The sequence below is a fragment of the Elephantulus edwardii genome, unplaced genomic scaffold (assembly GCF_000299155.1).
Source record: "Elephantulus edwardii isolate Elephantulus edwardi_28Jun2011 unplaced genomic scaffold, EleEdw1.0 scaffold00184, whole genome shotgun sequence".
NCBI classification, from domain to species: domain Eukaryota; kingdom Metazoa; phylum Chordata; class Mammalia; order Macroscelidea; family Macroscelididae; genus Elephantulus; species Elephantulus edwardii.
Window position 1 is genome coordinate 991,878 of NW_006399934.1, and position 17,737 is coordinate 1,009,614.

At 37.9% G+C, this 17,737-nt stretch overlaps 2 protein-coding genes across 2 annotated transcripts in view; both read right to left on the reverse strand.

Moving 5' to 3' along the window:
* LOC102855969 (butyrophilin subfamily 1 member A1-like) overlaps positions 1 to 11,381 on the reverse strand; it is a 19,009-nt gene extending 7,628 nt beyond the window's left edge. Inside the window, exons 1-3 of the mRNA XM_006896253.1 lie at positions 10,913 to 11,381; positions 4,139 to 4,420; positions 1,451 to 1,477 (exon numbers count right to left, since the gene is read on the reverse strand). Of these exons, the coding sequence (XP_006896315.1) occupies positions 1,451 to 1,477; positions 4,139 to 4,420; positions 10,913 to 11,381 (778 nt within the window). The remainder of the gene's footprint in view (positions 1 to 1,450; positions 1,478 to 4,138; positions 4,421 to 10,912) is intronic.
* Positions 11,382 to 11,495: 114 nt separating this feature from the next.
* Positions 11,496 to 17,737, reverse strand: part of LOC102856383 (butyrophilin-like protein 1-like) — a 66,167-nt gene continuing 59,925 nt past the window's right edge. The window contains exon 8 of the mRNA XM_006896254.1: positions 11,496 to 11,813. Within this exon, the coding sequence (XP_006896316.1) occupies positions 11,496 to 11,813 (318 nt within the window). The remainder of the gene's footprint in view (positions 11,814 to 17,737) is intronic.

Consider the following 17,737-nt stretch of genomic DNA (forward strand, 5'->3'; position numbering starts at 1 on the left):
AAAATTTCTGTAAGTTATTATTGAGACTCTTTTGTTGTCCCTTCCTGCTTGCCCAGATATTTATCATTAAACTCCTTTTTGTTATCCTTTCTCATCTGCTTCTACAATTTATGGCCAGGAGCTAAGTCTCCTCTTAAATAATCTTTTTCATTCCTTCTTCTGCTTGCTCCAGAAATTTTCCTCCAAAAATGAAATGATAGTGATAGATATGTTTCCCTTAGAATAATACCAAAGCACCCCACAACAGAGGCTAGTGCCAAAAATATCTCTGAAATATTGATAAAATTAGGTTAGCATATATGGGCTATATCCACTGACCAGAGTTCCTGGGGAAGAGAAAATACTGTAAAAATTCTTCAAATACAAGTATATATGTCCTTTCCTTAAATAAGCCATCTGTTGTCTCTAGTAAAAGAGGCAATGTGAGAAGTTAATAATCTCAATCTCCTATGTACAAGTACATAATTAAATTATTGCTGTTCCACTCTACCAGTCTCTAATATTAGTTTTCAGATGCAAGCAGCATATCCTCAGCTTTTGGCAATATCAGTAATTCTGTAAAACAAATTGAAATGCCCTATATTGTTTCCAAGGTTATAAATCTTTAGGTTGCCACATCTTTTTCTTAAGACGTGCCTGGTGTGTTCAAACTACCAACCTTAAGCACAGCACAAGCAGGACTTCTAGAAGTAATTACAGAGGTTTTTTTCTGAAGAAAATTATAATAGCTATTAGCAAAATGATAACGGCTATGTCACTTTTCCCCCTTGTTACACATATAAAGAATTTTTCATGCATTTTCAAGTGATTTGCAGACTCCCAACCTAAGAATTCATCCAAATATATCTTGAAATCTCTTAGACCCTAGTTTAAAAACATCAGTTGTAAAGTCAGTATTTCTTCAGCAATTAAGAAGACATGGGAAAAGAGTTAGATCATAAAGAGTCAAAGAGAAGATCAATATTAACAGGACAAGAAGAAACAGAAAAAGTAAAATTTACTAAAATTTTTTTAAAAAAAGATAGGATTCCCAGGGCCAGAGAGACCTAGAACCAAGAGCTTCCTAAAGAAAATGGACTCTCAAGCAAGTGCAGATTCTAAAATCTCAACACAAACAATATTTGACCTACACAGTTTTTACACTCATGTACCTTCTGAGAACTAAACTTTTAAAGTCACTGAAAGAACTAACTAGAAATGCCAAATAAAATCATTGTTTTAAGAAGATATAGCTAACCCTAACAATTGATAGTAGAGAAAGGGACCCAATAGGAGACAAATCTGTGTATACAGGAGTTACTATAGTCTTAGAACTGAGGCTAAAAAGAGAAAAGAAGACTAAAGATACTAGTCCTATATTGGCCCAAGGTCCTCTGAAAGAGGACCAGCCAGACTGGGACAGACACCCAGAGGGCTGAGAGGTAGAAGGTCACAGAAATGTGTCACTTACCCGCATACAGTTGGGCCTTTCTCCAGGCTGAAACAAAACATACCTTTAGTGAGATTGAAGTCGAAATCATCTTATATCAACTGATCACCACCCTTTATCTGTCCTTAAAGGACCTGTTCAGAGAGAGAGATGCTGGAAGAGAGATGAATTTATACAGTGTGCAGAAATGTCTTAGAATAGTGAAAACTCTCATGACTAGCATGATGGGAAGTTGGGATTGGTGTTCAAGTTACACACTGTCTTGCTGTTATTACAGAAATTTGAGCAAATCATGTAGCTGTTCTATTCTTCAAGAACTCCTTTATGACTGCATTCCACTAAGAATAAAAATGTATCTGTGAAGACATTTTGGAGAAAACAGGGAAATTATTATATAACTATAAAAATTATTGTTATATCTAGTCTTTTTCTGACATACATCTAGAATATTACCGGAAAAGGGAAATGAAGGATAAAGATATGGAACCAACAACAGAGAGAAAGAAGTCAATGAGTTTTTTGGGAGGAAAAGATTTCTAGAGAGAGTAGCACTTCCAGACCCAGTTTCTATTAGCGTATTTCCCTGGACACATATCTCTGTTGTTTCCTCATCTCTTCTCCATCCACACCTTCAGAACCTGGAAAGGACTATCTCTTCCAGAGAGGTTTCTTAAATAGCAAGTCACACCTGTAAGCTTAACGACCACATACATGGTGCCACATGGTGCTTAATGGCCACATGGATCACATGTGGTTCCTTAAACAAATTCCTAAGCAGCTTCCTTTTAACTTCCAGGTATAAAATGAGAGATGGCTGCACTGAAGGCTACAAAACACTAAGGTATACTGGCCAGATTTGGATACCTGACAGATTCCAGACTTACAGTGCTGAACAAGAAACAAATGGCCAGATCTTTGAAAACAACAAGAGCAGGACTCTCCCCTACCACCCTCTCCATCTAATCCCAGGAAAAGGGGTCTTAGTTTCTATGTCAGGGAGGTACAAAGGGTACAGATAAGATGGGAGAATCAAGGGTATCTAGACAGTCACTCACCAGTCCGGTAAATCTCCTTCCTCCAATCTAAAAGGCAAAACACGGGAAATAGAATAATTTGCAAACCAGAAGCTATAAATTCACCCACATACATAGCAGAGCCAACAGGGAGCAAAGTGTTGTACGTTTCTTAATCATAACCTAATGCCCTCAGGAAATGAGGTGCTATTTCTGGAGCCTAGAGACCATAATCTTAAAGAACACAAAGGTCAATTGACATGACAGTACACAAAGACAATGTTCTACAGCTTACTTTTGTAATGTGTAATTGAGGTCTTAAAAGCTTTTAAATAGTCATCTAAAGTGGAATTATTGGTCTTTCCCTCTCCATTACAAAAAAAGAGAGGACCAAAAGTAAAAATGCATGAAAACAATTAGTCTAAGCAGATGAACCACAAAAATTTCCATTTTCATGACTTTGAAACTAAAAGAGCCAAGCCGATGGCCCCACCCACCACTGATGATGAGCACTCAGAGGGATCATTCTAGAAGTGAGGAATCAAGGGAGCACAATAAATATCATGGATAGAGTCTGCATGGATGAGGAAGGAGAAATATGGGTGAAAACCCTAAAAAACAGTGAGAAATCAGACTTAATAGTCCTACAAAGACTGGTAAAATCCCCCAAATAAAGGCATTTAGTCACTCTTCAACCCTGGAACAAAACTCATCACTGTGTTTCAACTTCCAGCAAATCAGTAAAAAATATATAAGGTGACAAATACCATCAGGAAGGCACTCACTCCAATACAGAGTCAAGAGATACACTTCCCAAGGGATAAATTCCAAAAGGCAGAGAGGAGTAAGATAGAATAATTACCAGAAATGAGAATTACAAAGGAGGAATAGGAAAAGTGATTTACAACATTGTAATAAATGTTACAAAACAAAATGTGTTTGAGGTAAAACAAATAGCCAGTTTGTAAACATTTATTCAAATAGTAATTATTTAAAAAATAAAAACAAAACAAATAAAAAAACCCAACCAGTCAAACAGAATGTCTTCCCCAGATAAGACAAAGAGGAAATATAAACTTACCAAGCTCTGCCTGAAGTTCATCTGAAAGGGGGAGGGAAAAAAACCCTCTGTGAACTATTACACTTAAGAAAGGCTAGTACATGAACCTGGAAAGCCTGAAATAAACCAAAACCCTCTCTGTTTTTGTCAACTGGAGAAATTTATCATTCCAGCCCCATCAGAGTCACGTATGAGCCCAGCTGTCCTATCCAGATCTCCTGAGCCTTCTGCTCTGGGAAGGCCCCTTAGATCTCCTTATAGGCTACTTCAGCCAGAGCTGGTCCTGTTGTAAGCTTTTCTTTCAGCACCAACTCTGCCTTACCTCTGATTTTCAGTGCTTCATCCTTTATCTGCTGGTCCTCCTCATTAGACTGCTCAAGATTTTTGCACTCCTTCTGCTCCAGTAACTTTGCTGAATGTTCTTTCATGATAAAATAGATAGCCCCAAAGATGGGGAGACATAATACACTTATACCCACAAGAAAAGCAGGTATCCAGGAAGAGACCTGTGGAAAGAAGGGCTCTATGACCGAGCCAAGGACCACATAAGGGCAAATCACATGGGAGCCATGACCAAGGTACTAACAGACCCTAGTTCCCTCTTTCAGGCCCTGCTGAGATCAAAGACATGCTTACCTGGAATGAAAATGGCCTTCGCCTTCTCTTGGCCTGAAACTGGGTTGTGGATGGAGCAAGTCACATTCCCTGAAGTCATGTCTCTCACCACCAGTGAGGCCTCTACTTGGAACAATCCTTCTGTGTCTTGGGCATGAACTTCTGAGAAGACCAGGAACTTCTTTCCACTAAGATCTCTCCACTGCACGAGAGGCTTTGGAAACCACCCAGAGCTCATGCAAACCACTTGGACTCCATCTTCTTCTGGTCCTTGGATTTTTACCTCAGGAACAGACCCCATACCTGTGGTACAGGAATTCTAAGATCTTAGGCAGTGTGAATCCTCAACCATCAAACTCAACTCATTGCCATCGAGTCAAAACCAACTCATAAGTGACACTCCAGCAGGTTTTCAGAGGCTGTAATCAAAAAGAGATTGCCCATTTTCCTACTATGGAGCAGCTTGTAGATTTGAACTGCCTGCCTTTGGGTTGGGAGTATAACTCCTTAGCCACTAGGCCACCAGAGCTCCAAGGACAGCTGTTGTGTGTATGGCTGAGGTAGAACCAACTTGTAGCTGACCCTTCAGCAGTTTTCCAGGGGCAGTAAATTACACACAGGAGGAGATTGTACATCTTTCATGAAGCAACTGTTGGATTCAAACCGAGTACCTTTGGGTTAGCAGAATAATTCCTTACCACTAAGTCATTAGGAAATCATTATTCTTACATTCTGGAGGTTCTATAGGAAGGCTATCCTTTATGGGGGTGGAGGGATAAAAAGTAGGGAGATATAAAGCAGGGTGGGAGAAACTTTAAGCCTTGGAAAGAACTATAGTGGTACTGTGGTTAAGTTATTCAACTACTAATCAGAAATTTGACACAGAACCATTTCAAGAAGTAGTGTATAATTAAGAACCAATGTTGATAACGGAAGAAGTTCAAGCTGCGATGAAGTAATAAATGGAATACCAATTAATGTATTTCAAACAACAGATACAGCCCTAGATGTGCTAACCAGATTGTGCCAAGAAATCTGGAGGGCTGCTACCTGACTAGCCACCTGGAAGGAATCTACATTTATTCCCATTCAAAAAAAAGGTGATCCAACAGAAGGGGAAATAATAAAATAATATCATTAATATCACACACAAGCAAAGTCGTGCTGAAGATTATCCCAAAACAAAAACAGGACACTAACTAGAAATCATCAGAAATACAAGCTGGATCTAGAAGGGGCCCTAGGAATATCTTTGCTGACGTTAGATGGATCTTGACTGAAAGAAGAGAGTACCATAAGGGTGTCATTATAGTGAGTGAAGTATCTCAGCCACAAAAGGATAAATACCATAGTACCACTGTTATAAAGCAGGTCTGACATGGGGAGTTGGGAGGATAATAGTATAAGAGTGGATAGATAATGAACATTACATTGGCACAGATGAAGGAAAACTGTTTAAAAGGAATATATTGTTAGACATTATACATACAATAACATTCCAGAATAAGAGGTACATTGCAAAGAGAACTGTGGCAAGGAGGGAAGGGAAGTAATTATGCAACAATGAATAAATATTATTTAAAAAAAAAGTTAACTGGGGGAGAAAGGAAGGAGAGGGGTTAAAATGTGCAGCAATAAATGAATGGAAATCTAACCTTTCTGTAAACTTTACAATTAATGCTGCTCCTTGGAGGCAAGGATTCTGAAGCTCCATCTGCCATATTTTGGACATATTGCAGGGAGGGACCAATCCTTGGAGAGAAATATCATGCTTGGGAGCATGGAGGGTCAGCGCAGGAGAAGAACCTAGATGAGATAGGTTGATTCCGTCACTGGGGTAATAGGGATAGAAGTGTCAGAGACAATAAGATTGGCAAGAGATAGAGCAGGGTTTGGGGCTGTTGTACAAAGGGTCACTATGAGTCACAAGCAACTCAATGGCACATAACAACATCAATGTTTCATTGACTATGCAAGGTGTTTGGCTGTATGGATCATACTGTGTTCATGTGAAACCTATACTTAGATCAAGAAGCTGTTATGCAATCAGAGCAAGGGAGCAATGCATGGTTCAAAATCAAGGAAAGAATGCATCAAGGATATATTCTTTCTCCATACCTTTTCAATGACTATGATGAACAGATAATTTGAGAGCCTTGACTTTATGAAGAAGAATGTGGCTTCAGGATTGGAGGAAGATCCAACAACAACCTGAATTATGCAGATGACACAACCTTGCTCACTGAAACTGAGGAGCACTTAAACTGCTTGTTGCACAAGATCAAGGGCTGAAGCCTTCAATATGGATTGCATCTCAACATCAAGAAAACAAAAAGCCTCATCATTGGACCAAAAGGCAGCATCAAGATAGAGAAAAGATTGAAGTTGTTTATCATTTCATCTTGCTAAATTCCACAATCAACACCCATGGCACCAGCAGTAAGGAAGTCAAAAGATTAGTTGCACTGAAATAACCTGCCATCAAATGCTTCTCAAGATTGCTAAAGAGAAATAATGCCAGTCTAAAGACAGATGCACCTGATGCAGGCCATGGTCTTCTTTAATTGCTTGCTATGCCTTTAAGAGCTGGAAAATGACTAAAGATGACAGAATAATTGATACCTTTGAGTTGTGGGGCTAGAGAAGAGTAGTGAACATACCATTGACTTCCAAGAGAACAAACAGGTCAGTCCTAGAAGGGATGAAACCAACTGCTCCTTGGAGGCAAGAATTTTGAAACTCTGTCTCACATATTTTGGGCATGTTGTCTGCAAGAGGCAATCTTTGGAGAAAGATATTATGCTTGGAAGGGTAGAAGGTCAGCACAAAAAAACTCTATATGAGATGGATTGACAGTGACTATTGGAGACTAGGATTTTGAAGCTCCATCTTGCATACTTTGGGCATGTGGCCAGGAGAGACACATCATACTCGGAAGGATGGAAAGACAGCACAGGAAAGAAAGACCCCGGATGAGATGGATTAATACAGGAACTGGAGCAATGGGGGTTGTTGCATCAGAATTAATGAGACTGACTTAAGACAGGGAAGGTTTCAGAGCTGCTTTACATACGGTTGCTATGGGTTGCAGGTGACTCAGTGGCACATAGCAACAACAACATGGCAATGCAGACAGGTGTGTCAGAGACACTGGGGTTGGCTCAGGATAGAGCAAGATTCAGAGCCATTGTTCGTAGGGACTCTTTGAATCATAGTCAACTGGACAACACATAACAACATGCACTTTTATGCAACCATTCATTTGCTCAGTTTCATTCACATACGTTTTGTTTTCTATAGTCATTCTGTACATTTGCTTGCTTATAATGATTACTCATACAGATTTCAGCCGCAAAATCCCAATAGCTTACGCTTTTTTTTAATTAGACAAGAGTAACTTTATTTAAAAAGAACTATTTCAAGAAGAAGAGCAAAAAGGATTATGTGCAAGGTGGTTAAGTGACATTGCCATAGGAGGAAATTGTTATAACTGAAGTAGAGAGAAAGAGACCAGAAAGAACTCCAGCTCCTACTCCACTGAAACAGGGGACAGTGAGATTTTAGGATGTGGACTGAGTTAACCTAACTTAATGGGTTGCTTACCCAAATGTCAGCAGTTAGAATCCATCAGCTTCTCTGTAGGAGAAAGACAATCTCCTCCCATAAAAATTTAGTCTTCAAACACAAAGAAGGGTTACCATAAGTCAGAACTGATTAGACAGTAGTGAATGAGTGTAGTAAGCTCATAGATAAAATACTGAAATGTTGAAAGACATTCAAAAGAAATTAAGCTATAGGCAATATCAATCACAAGAATTGCTTTTTGCCTTTATTAATTAGACTAAATGGTCTCTGCAACATTATCTGCAGATTCTGCATGGTCAGGGAAGAGCAGAGATTAAGGCCCTGAGATACCATCGTTCAGAAGACAAAAGGGTGAGGATATCAACTCAGAACATTTGTCATATCACTTTATAAAGCACTCCCACTCTGATTCTCGCATAGGTCAAGTAACTTGTTTTTTATTAGTAAATGAAGTAAATTGGTAAATGTCATGAAAAAAAATTGAAAAGTATTTGTGAGCCTGCTGGAAGGTAAGACGCATGAAACAGTGCCTTGTCATCCTAGGCTTTTGAGCTGAAACAGTCTAAGATTAGCAAGCCCATCCTTGCCAAAAACCCCGACAAGTGTCACACAGTGACCATTTCAGCTAACCAGAAATCTTTTCACAGTTCAGGTTAGTTAAACCAGGTACAGATTAATTGTCTTTATAAATGCTCAAGTTAATTCTAATTGCATAGTTTTTAGTCATTTACACTGCTTTGCTTCTCCAGTGGTTTGAATTCACCAATGGCAACAAGGGAAAAAGATAAGCAGTTTCCTGCTGCTGTGATTTACAACCTTGTAAAAGCAATGGGGAGGGGTCACCATAAATCAGAACTGATTCAAAGGCATAGTTTGAGTTTCAGTAATAATGCTTAAGTTAAATAACTTTACTATTATATAACATAGAAGGGTTATGATTTATTGCTATACAGCATTATTATGATGATATGAAATTGATACAGAATTATCAATATGCTTACCACTAAACAGCAATAGCCAGTGGAAACTTCATGAGTCTATGTGGCTTCTACTTCCTCCATATTCCTAAATCCATTCACTCCCTTGAGTTTACTTCCTAAATGCTCTGATACCTGACTCCTCCTCTCCTATTCTACCACTGCTTCAGGGTTAGGCAGTCATCTATTCCACCTCTTTAACTGTACTCCACACTTCTAGTCTTTCTTCCTATCATTCTCCTTATACCTGTCAGAGGAAACATACCCTGCACTGTGCTGCTTAAATTTTCTTCAGCTCTGCTTCCACACTCTCTTGCAGCATGCAAAGCTTTCTCTGTTCTGGCATCTGCTTTCCCATTCTCACAAATCTCCTCAATTTCTACCACCTGTGCATCTCATGGTCCACATAATCTACCCGTGTGGTGGCAAGAGTTTATTGTTCAAAATTGTTTTCCTAGTCTTCCACTTTGGCTTTCACCACTTAGGTGAGAACTTAGAATAGGATGTGTATAAAATAATCATTAGGGAATTGTTCCGTTTTCCCCATCCCATGAAATTAAATTGAGCAGATTTAGTAGCAAAAGTGAGAATCTCACTACTAGGAAGAAAGAAGAAGCAGGGAGTGCAGCATGCCCATGCTTCAGAGCCAGAGATCTCTACCCCAGTCAATTCAGAATCTACATGAGAGCAGCAGCCTCAGAGAGAACAAGAGACTGACATGAGACAGAGCTGACTTGAGACTGCTATCCTGTGGAGTTAACCAAAGGTCTTCACTCTAGCTTTAAGAAGAACTGAGAGAAAATGACATAACTTAGAGCATGCAGCGAGTTTTGTAATACTAACCTAAGCCATGAAGCTAAATATCTAAGATTCTACAAAGCAAACTTGGGAAGTTGTATGGACTGAAGATATACTTAGAAGCTTCCTGGCTGAGGAATTGTAACCTACTGCCAACCTGGATTATAAACTATTAACTACCATTTAAAAAAAAAAAAAAAAACCACAACACTTAAAACTGTGATTATAGTTCTATGAGATCTGTGTTGTTCTTGCAACATATTTTGCACGCAGAAGAGTAGTAATAGTTGTACTGGAATTAGTAGAAGTAGGTAGAGAGTGGGAGACCATGTCTGAGTTTACATGGTTTGTTTATGGGCACAGTTCCTCTTACGGGAGAACTCTTAGGAGAGGTCAGATATAACCATCTCTGTACTGTCTACACTCTGTACAAATTGCAAGGAATATTTGATTAATTACTATTAACTATGATCTTGCAATATGTGCTCATACTTTTTTTTTCAAGTTCAGTCCCTCAAACTTGAACGTTATTTGGAATCATTCTTATGAATGCTGGCAACAGTTTAAGGATCTGCACTCTAAGACACTTTCCCTGTTCACCACACACTCTTATCCTTAGTGAAACCTATACCAGGAATAATTTCTATTAAGTATTGACCTCTGTTACCATCTTATCCCTCATTTACTTCTGTAGGTTGTAAGATCTTTGTGTGCCCAGAACACATCAGTCACACTACCAACTAGGGAATTTATGTTGCTATGTGCTTATAATTCTTATCTTCTAGATACACACTTGTGGCATAGTTCATAAGGAATTGTACCTCTAACTCAATGAGGTTGCCCATTCAACAGATTTGTTTGTTTGCTTGTTTGTTTGTTTTAAGTAATTCAGCAGTTTTAATCTACCAGTCACTCTTTGAGAAAAAGTTGGGCAATATCTTGCCTTAAGGTATGCAGCCTCTGAAACCTGCAGGAGAACCAGCTAAGAATTGGTTCCACTTGACAGAAATGAGAAAAAGAGACAGACACACACAATTAGTCAGATCCTTACTGTGTCAAGCTTTTGTCCATACACTACATTTTCAATAAGGGCTAGCCTAGACCCCATTCCAGTCCCATCCTCACATACTGATGTTGTTACCCATTGTATTTTGCCTTTTAACCTCAAAACGTGTCATTTTCTAATTATAACCTATAATCTGTTTATCATGGTTTATCTATCTCTGCATTCAGAATATGAACTCCAAAGAGCATAGATCTCTGTTTCACTGATATATCTTTAGTGCCAAGAACAGGACCTGCTGCATACTAGGGGCTCTATTAATAGTGAATAGATTAATGAATGAAGGTTCTTTTCTGTACCTATAAAATAAGGGACTGAATTAAACCACCTGTGACTATAAACTTAGGACTCTAGGATGTCCAAGTCACCAACCTGACACTTTCAACTCCAAAGTGGCTGTACTATGGTAGCCTCCTTTTTTGAATAAGCAGGTATACAGTCCATCATCAGAAACCTGGACTTTGTCAATGAGTACAGCAGCCTCCCCAGATGTGAGCAAGTCCTTCACCATTGAGGTCCGCCCAGCATACTGAGGCATCTGCTCCTCCTTCTGCTCCTGCTGGTTTTGATAGACAAACACCACATCTGAGATCTGAGTACGAAACCATCGCAGCTCCATGTTCTCTGCATTCATGGCTGGATACAGGGAGCAGGGCAAGATGATGTTCCCACCAAGCTCTGCCACAATGGACTGTGAGGGGCTTTTCACCAGGAACTTCTCTGTGGACAAAGACAGTGAGAAATGAGAAGAGGCAAGATACAAAAGGATGTGGGCACACAGTATCAAAGGTACTAAGGCAGATGCTAATTGATGATCCTCAGTGCCTGAAGGACTGAGCATGAGAACTCTAAATCTTTGTGAGATCTTCTGGAGACAGCTTCATAGCCCCAGAATGGTTCCAGAGGGTACCCCCATCTTGTTCCCAAGGCCCTTCTGAGAAAGAAAACTCAGTGGCTACCAAATTTTAGCTAGGATCAGAAACACTAAGAGAGCGGCGCGGTGGGAGAGAGTCCGCCGCCGTGGTTCGGTGCTGTAACAGGCGGGAAGAGAGCGCGTCCTGGAGAGCCGAGCGCTCCAGCGACTCCCCTTGCCAGTGCCATGGCAGTCCCAGGTTGCAACAAGGACAATGTCAGAGCAGGCTGTAAAAAATGTGGCTACCCTGGTCATCTGACTTTTGAATGCCGCAATTTTCTCCGAGTAGACCCCAAGAGGGACATAGTTTTGGATGTTAGCAGCACTAGCAGTGAAGATAGTGACGAAGAGAATGAAGAACTGAATAAATTACAGGCATTACAAGAAAAAAGAATAAATGAAGAAGAAGAGAAGAAAACAAAAAGCAAAGAAAAACTCAAATTGAAAAAAAAACGAAAAAGGATTAGAGTACAAGTGTACATCTCTGTCTGCAACTAGAGGGTTCAAGGACTTTAACTTGAAAAATCAAGAGAATCAACAAAAGTCTTATTCCTCCACTTCCACTGAAGAGGACACTTCAAAACAAAAGAAACAAAAATATCAGAAGAAAGAAAAAAAAGAAAAGAACAAGAAGTCAAAAAAGGGAAAACATCACAAAAAAGAAAAAAAGAAGAGAAGAAAGGAAAAGCACTCTACCCCTTAACAGTTCTCAAATCTCCAAGAAGTAACTAAGACTTTAGCCTAAACAGTAAATGTGTAATTTGTTTTTTAAAATTCTTACCTTGGGATTTACTCCATAATAATTCTTTGCAATAAATCATAGTCCTTTCCACATAGAGATTTAAAAAAAAAAAAAGAAACACTAAGAGAGATTGTTAAATAGAAATTACTGAGCTCCATCCCCAAATCTTGTGATTCAGTAGGTCTGTAGCAGTCCTAGCTTCTCAGATAATTTATTCAGCAAACAGATTAAATTGGTACGGAGAGGGAATGCAATCCTGACGCACTCCCTTCTTAATTTTAAACCATGCAGTGTTCCTTTGCTCTGTTCACACAATAGCCTGTGGTAAATCCTCTGGGACTCCCATTCTTTTTGATGTCAGTCACAATGTTGTTAAGATCCAAGCAGTCAAATGCTTTTGTCAATTGACTTGTTTCAATTAACAGATGCAGCCTTGGAATGGCTCGCCAGTCTATGCCAGGAAATTTGGAGGGCAGCTGGCTTGCCACTGGAAGTGGTCCAATTTGCTTATTCCCAAGAAAGGTGATCCAACAGAATGTGCAAACTATCACATGCAAGCAAAATACTGCTGAAGATCATTCAAAAACAGCTAGAACAGTACCTAGATAGAGAACTGCCCAAGTTTAAGCAGGATTTAGAAGAGGTGTGGTACTGAGGATATCACTGCTGATATCAAATAGATTCTGATTGAAAGTAAGCTGTTATGGAAAACAAATTAATGGCTATTCAAAGATTACTATAATCCAAAATAAACAACTCAGTTGCCATAATAATGCAGAAGAGCACTAAAGCCTTTAATATGGATTACATCTAAATATAAAGAAAACAAAAGTTCTCATCACTGGACTGACAGGTAACATCATGATTGATTAAGAAAAAAAATTAAATTCTCAATTAGTTCACCTTACTTGAATCTACACTCACCATACTTGGTACCAGCTGTCAGGAGATCAGTAGACATATTTATTGGGAAAGCTGCAATTAGGGATCTCTCCAAATTACTGAGAAGCAACAATGTCAGACTGAGGACTAAAGTGTGCCTGATCAGGCCATGGTTTTTTCTATTACTTCCTGTGTATCTGAGAGCTGGACAATGAGTAGGGTTATTGGTATGCTAGAAGAATTGACCCCTTTGAGATGTTGAAGAAGAGTACTGAATATCCCATAGACAGTCAAAAGAACAAACACATGTCTTAGAGAAAGTGTAGCCAAAGTGCACAAAGAAGACAAAGCTTTGTGTCAAATATATTGGGCATGTTACTAGGAGAGGCTATTCCTTGGAAATGGACATCATGTTTAGAAAGGCGAAGGGTTGGAAAAAGAGGGGAAAACCAGATGTTTTGACCCAGTGACTGCTGTAACAGTCTCAAGTATGTAGAAAATGGTACTCTCTGCTTTAAGCCAAGATCTGATGTTAGCTATGATATCCCTAGAGCCACAGCCTATTCTAAATCCAGCTTATATATCTGATACTTTTCTGTTCCAGCCATTTTCTTTATAATATTGAGCAGGATTTTGCTTGTGTGTGATATTGTTCAATAGTTTCCCCACTATGTCAGTGTGAAAACATTTTTTGAATGGGGATAAATATGGATCTCTTCCAGTCAGTTGGCTAGGTAGTTGTCCTCCAGATTTCTTGACACAACTTGATGAGCACAACCAGGACAGCTTCTGTTTGTTGTAATATTTCAATTGCTATTCCATCAACTTCTGGGGCCTAATTTTTTGCCAATTCCTTCAGAGCAGTTTGAACTATGCTCATCATTACCTCATCTTTTCAAGTCCCATTTCCTTCATCCCTCTCCCTCCACCCACCAAATTGTGAAACTGTGATTTCCCCTGCCTACTTTCACCTTTCTTCTCCCGCCCTTTACCCCTTTGGACTTTCATACATGTATTACCTGCTATCCTTCTATTTTTATGGTCTTATGGTCTTATGCAGTATTTGTCCTTGTGAAACTGAGTTAGCTTACTCAGTATAGTGCTCTCCAGTCTCTTCCATGTTATGTAGTATTTTTCTAAATGATTGCACTTTAGTGCTATATAGTATTCTATTATGTGAATGTACCACAGTTTCTCAATCCATTCACTTTTTGTTGGATGTTTGAGCTGTTCCCATATTATTGGGATTGTTAATAATGCTGTTATGAACATCAACACACAAATATCCATCTGTGTCTCTGTTCTAATTTGCTTGGGATAAATTCCTAGCAATGGAATAGCTGAGTTAAATGAAATTTCTATGTTCAGCTTTTTGAGCCTATGGTGTAAATAGCTGACAAGTATATTTAGAAATGCACAACAAAGAGAGGAAAAAATTGATGAATGAAACTTTCTAAAGATTAAATCCCTGTACACACCAAAAACTTTTCTGATAGGGTGAAAGAATACCTACTGACTGGGGAAAAAAATATTCAGCAAGGACATCTCAGACAAGGATCTCATAACAAAAGTTTACAGAGTACTATAGGGCCTCCACAAGAAAAATACTGATAACCCAGTTACAAAATGGGCAAAATACATGGAAAGACTTTTCAAGGAAAAAGACATTCAGATGGCCAACAGACACAAGAAGACATGCTCAAAATCACTGGCAATCAAACAAATACAAACCAAAAGTTCAATGAGATATCATCTCACCCCAGTAGCAGCTGCAAAGTTTAACAGGTAAAGATAGACTATTGAAAGCAGCACAAGAAAAACAAAGAATAAACTACAAAGGAAAAACAATCAGATTAAGTTCTGATTTTTCAGCAGAAACCCTGTGAGCAAAAAAAACAATGGAATGCCATATACAGAAACTTGAAAGAAAAAAAAAAAATTGCCAACCCAAGATTCTGTACCCAGCAAAACTCTCCATCAAATATAAAATAGAAATCACATCCTTTGCAGAAAAGAAAGAACTTAAGAAATTTGTGAAAACAAGACCAAATCTACAAGAAATTTTAAGGGAAGTCCTTCACATAGAGACACCAAAAGAAAGTGAATGGACCATAGTAACAAGAAACAAAACAGAACAACAGCAACAACAAAAAACTCACAGCAAAATGGCAATGATAAAACCTGGCCTGTCAATAATCACATTTAATGTGAATGAAGTAAATGTACCAATCAAGAGAAAAAGAGTAACAAAATGGATAAAAAAATAAAACAAAGTCATCAATATATTATCTACAAGAGACACATCCAACAAACAAAGAGAAAGACTAAAATAATCAAAAACTGGAAAAAATGTAACAAGCAAATGGCATCCACAAAAGAAGCAGGAATGGCAATACAAATCTCTGATAAAATAGACTTCAGAATGAAAATCACCATAAAAGATAAAGAAGGACACTACATAATGATTAAAGACACAAGAGATCAAGAAAACATAACAATGGTCAACATCTATGCACCAAATGATACATCTGCTAAATACATAAAACTGTTAACAGAACTGAAGAAAGAAATAGACAGTATCACAATAGTGGAAGGAGACTTTGACACACTCTCACCAAAGGATGAGTCAACTCAAGAGAAATTTAACAAAGACGCAGAAGACCTAAACTATAAAGTCAGCCAATTCGACCTTGTGGATGTATTCTGAACACTACACCCAACTAAAACTGAATATACTTTTTTCTCAAGTGCACATGGTATATTCTCCAGAACTGATCACATATTAGGGCACAAGCAAGCCTCAACAAATTAATAAACACTGAAATAATATAAACTATCTCCTCAGATTACAATGTCATAAAGCTAGAAATTAACCACCAGAGGATAAAGCTTATAAAGCCACCAATGTGGAAGCTAAACAACACTCTGCTCAAACATGATTGGGTTATAGAAGAAATAAAGAATGAAATAAAGAAGTTCTTCAAAACAAATGATAATGAAAAAAATGTACTAAAACCACTGGAATATAGCTAAGGCAATCCTCAGGTAGAAGTTCATAGCAATAGGCAAACACATTAAAAAATTAAGAAAGAAGTAAAATTAATGATCTAATGCAATACCTTCATCAAATATAAAATAACCCAATAGCCTCTAGAAGAAAGAAATTGTAAGGACAAGTGCTGAAATCATTGAGAGGGAAAACAGAAAAATAATTGAAATCATCAATAAGACTAGGAGCTGGTTTTCAAAAGAGTCAATAAAATTGACAGACCACTGACAAACTTAACAAAAGGGGAAAAAGGAGAAAACATAAATAACTTGATTAAGAAATGATAGAGGTGACATCACAACAGAATCAGAGGAAATTAAATCTATATCAGAATACTATGAAAAAATATACTTGATAAATTTGAAACCTTACAAGAACAGGAGGTTGACGTGGTCAGATGTACAACACTTGAACAGACCCATTAAAAAACAGGAAATTGAACAAGTCATAAAAAGACTCCCTGACAAAAAATGTCCTGGATGAGATGGCGTTACAGCTGAATTCCACAAAACATTCAGAGATTTTTTTTCACCATTTCTACTTAAGCTATTTCAAAAATTAGAAAAAGAAGGAACACTCCCAGAGACAGTTTATGAAGTAAGCATAACCCTAATATTAAAATCAAGCAAAGATATTAACAAAAAAGAAAACTACAGAGCAATATCTCGCAAAAACATAGATGAAAAAAATCCTAGCCAAAAGAATCCAGAAACACATAAAATAAAATAAAAAATTAATCATGACAAAGTAGGATTCATGAGAGGTATGGAAGGATGGTTCAATATAAGAAAAACAATCAATGTAATTCACCATATTAACAAAGCAAGTAAGAAGAATCATATGATCCTAGCATTGATGCAGAAAAGGCATTTGACAAAATCTAACACTTGTTCTTGATTAAGACACTTAGTAAAATTGGAATAGAATGAAATTTCCTCAACATAAAGGAAAATACATGTGCAAAACCAAGAACCAATACCATTCTCAGTGGAGAAAGACTGAAAGCATTTTGTCCAAGAAAAGGGACCAGACAAGGATGCCCAATGTTACCACTTATATTCAATATTGTATTGGAAGTGCTTTCTAGGGAAAAACAACAAGAGAAGGAAATAAAAGGCATCCCTATAGGCAAAGAGATGGTTAAACTATCACTATATGCAGATGATATGATAGTGTACACAGAAAACCCCAAGGACTCAACAAAAACAAGCAAAAAACCCAAAACAAAACTGTTAGAGCTAGTAGACCAATTTAATAGAGTGACAAGATACAAGATCAATATCCAAAAATGAATGGGATTCCTCCACAGTAACAAAGAGAACTCAGAGAAGGAAATCAAGAAAGCAATACCATTTGCAATAGGCAGCCACAAATTGAGATACTTGGGAGTCAACCTAACTAGAGACACAAAAGACCCAAACAAAGAAAATTACAGAACATTTCAGCAAGGCACAATAAAAGACCTAAAGAAATGAGAAAATGTTCCCTGTTCTTGGATAGGAAGACTCAATATTGTGTAAATGACAATTCTACCAAAAGTAGTCTACATATTCAATGTAATCCCAATATAGATATCAAATTAATTTTTCAAGGAGATTGAAAGGAAAATTG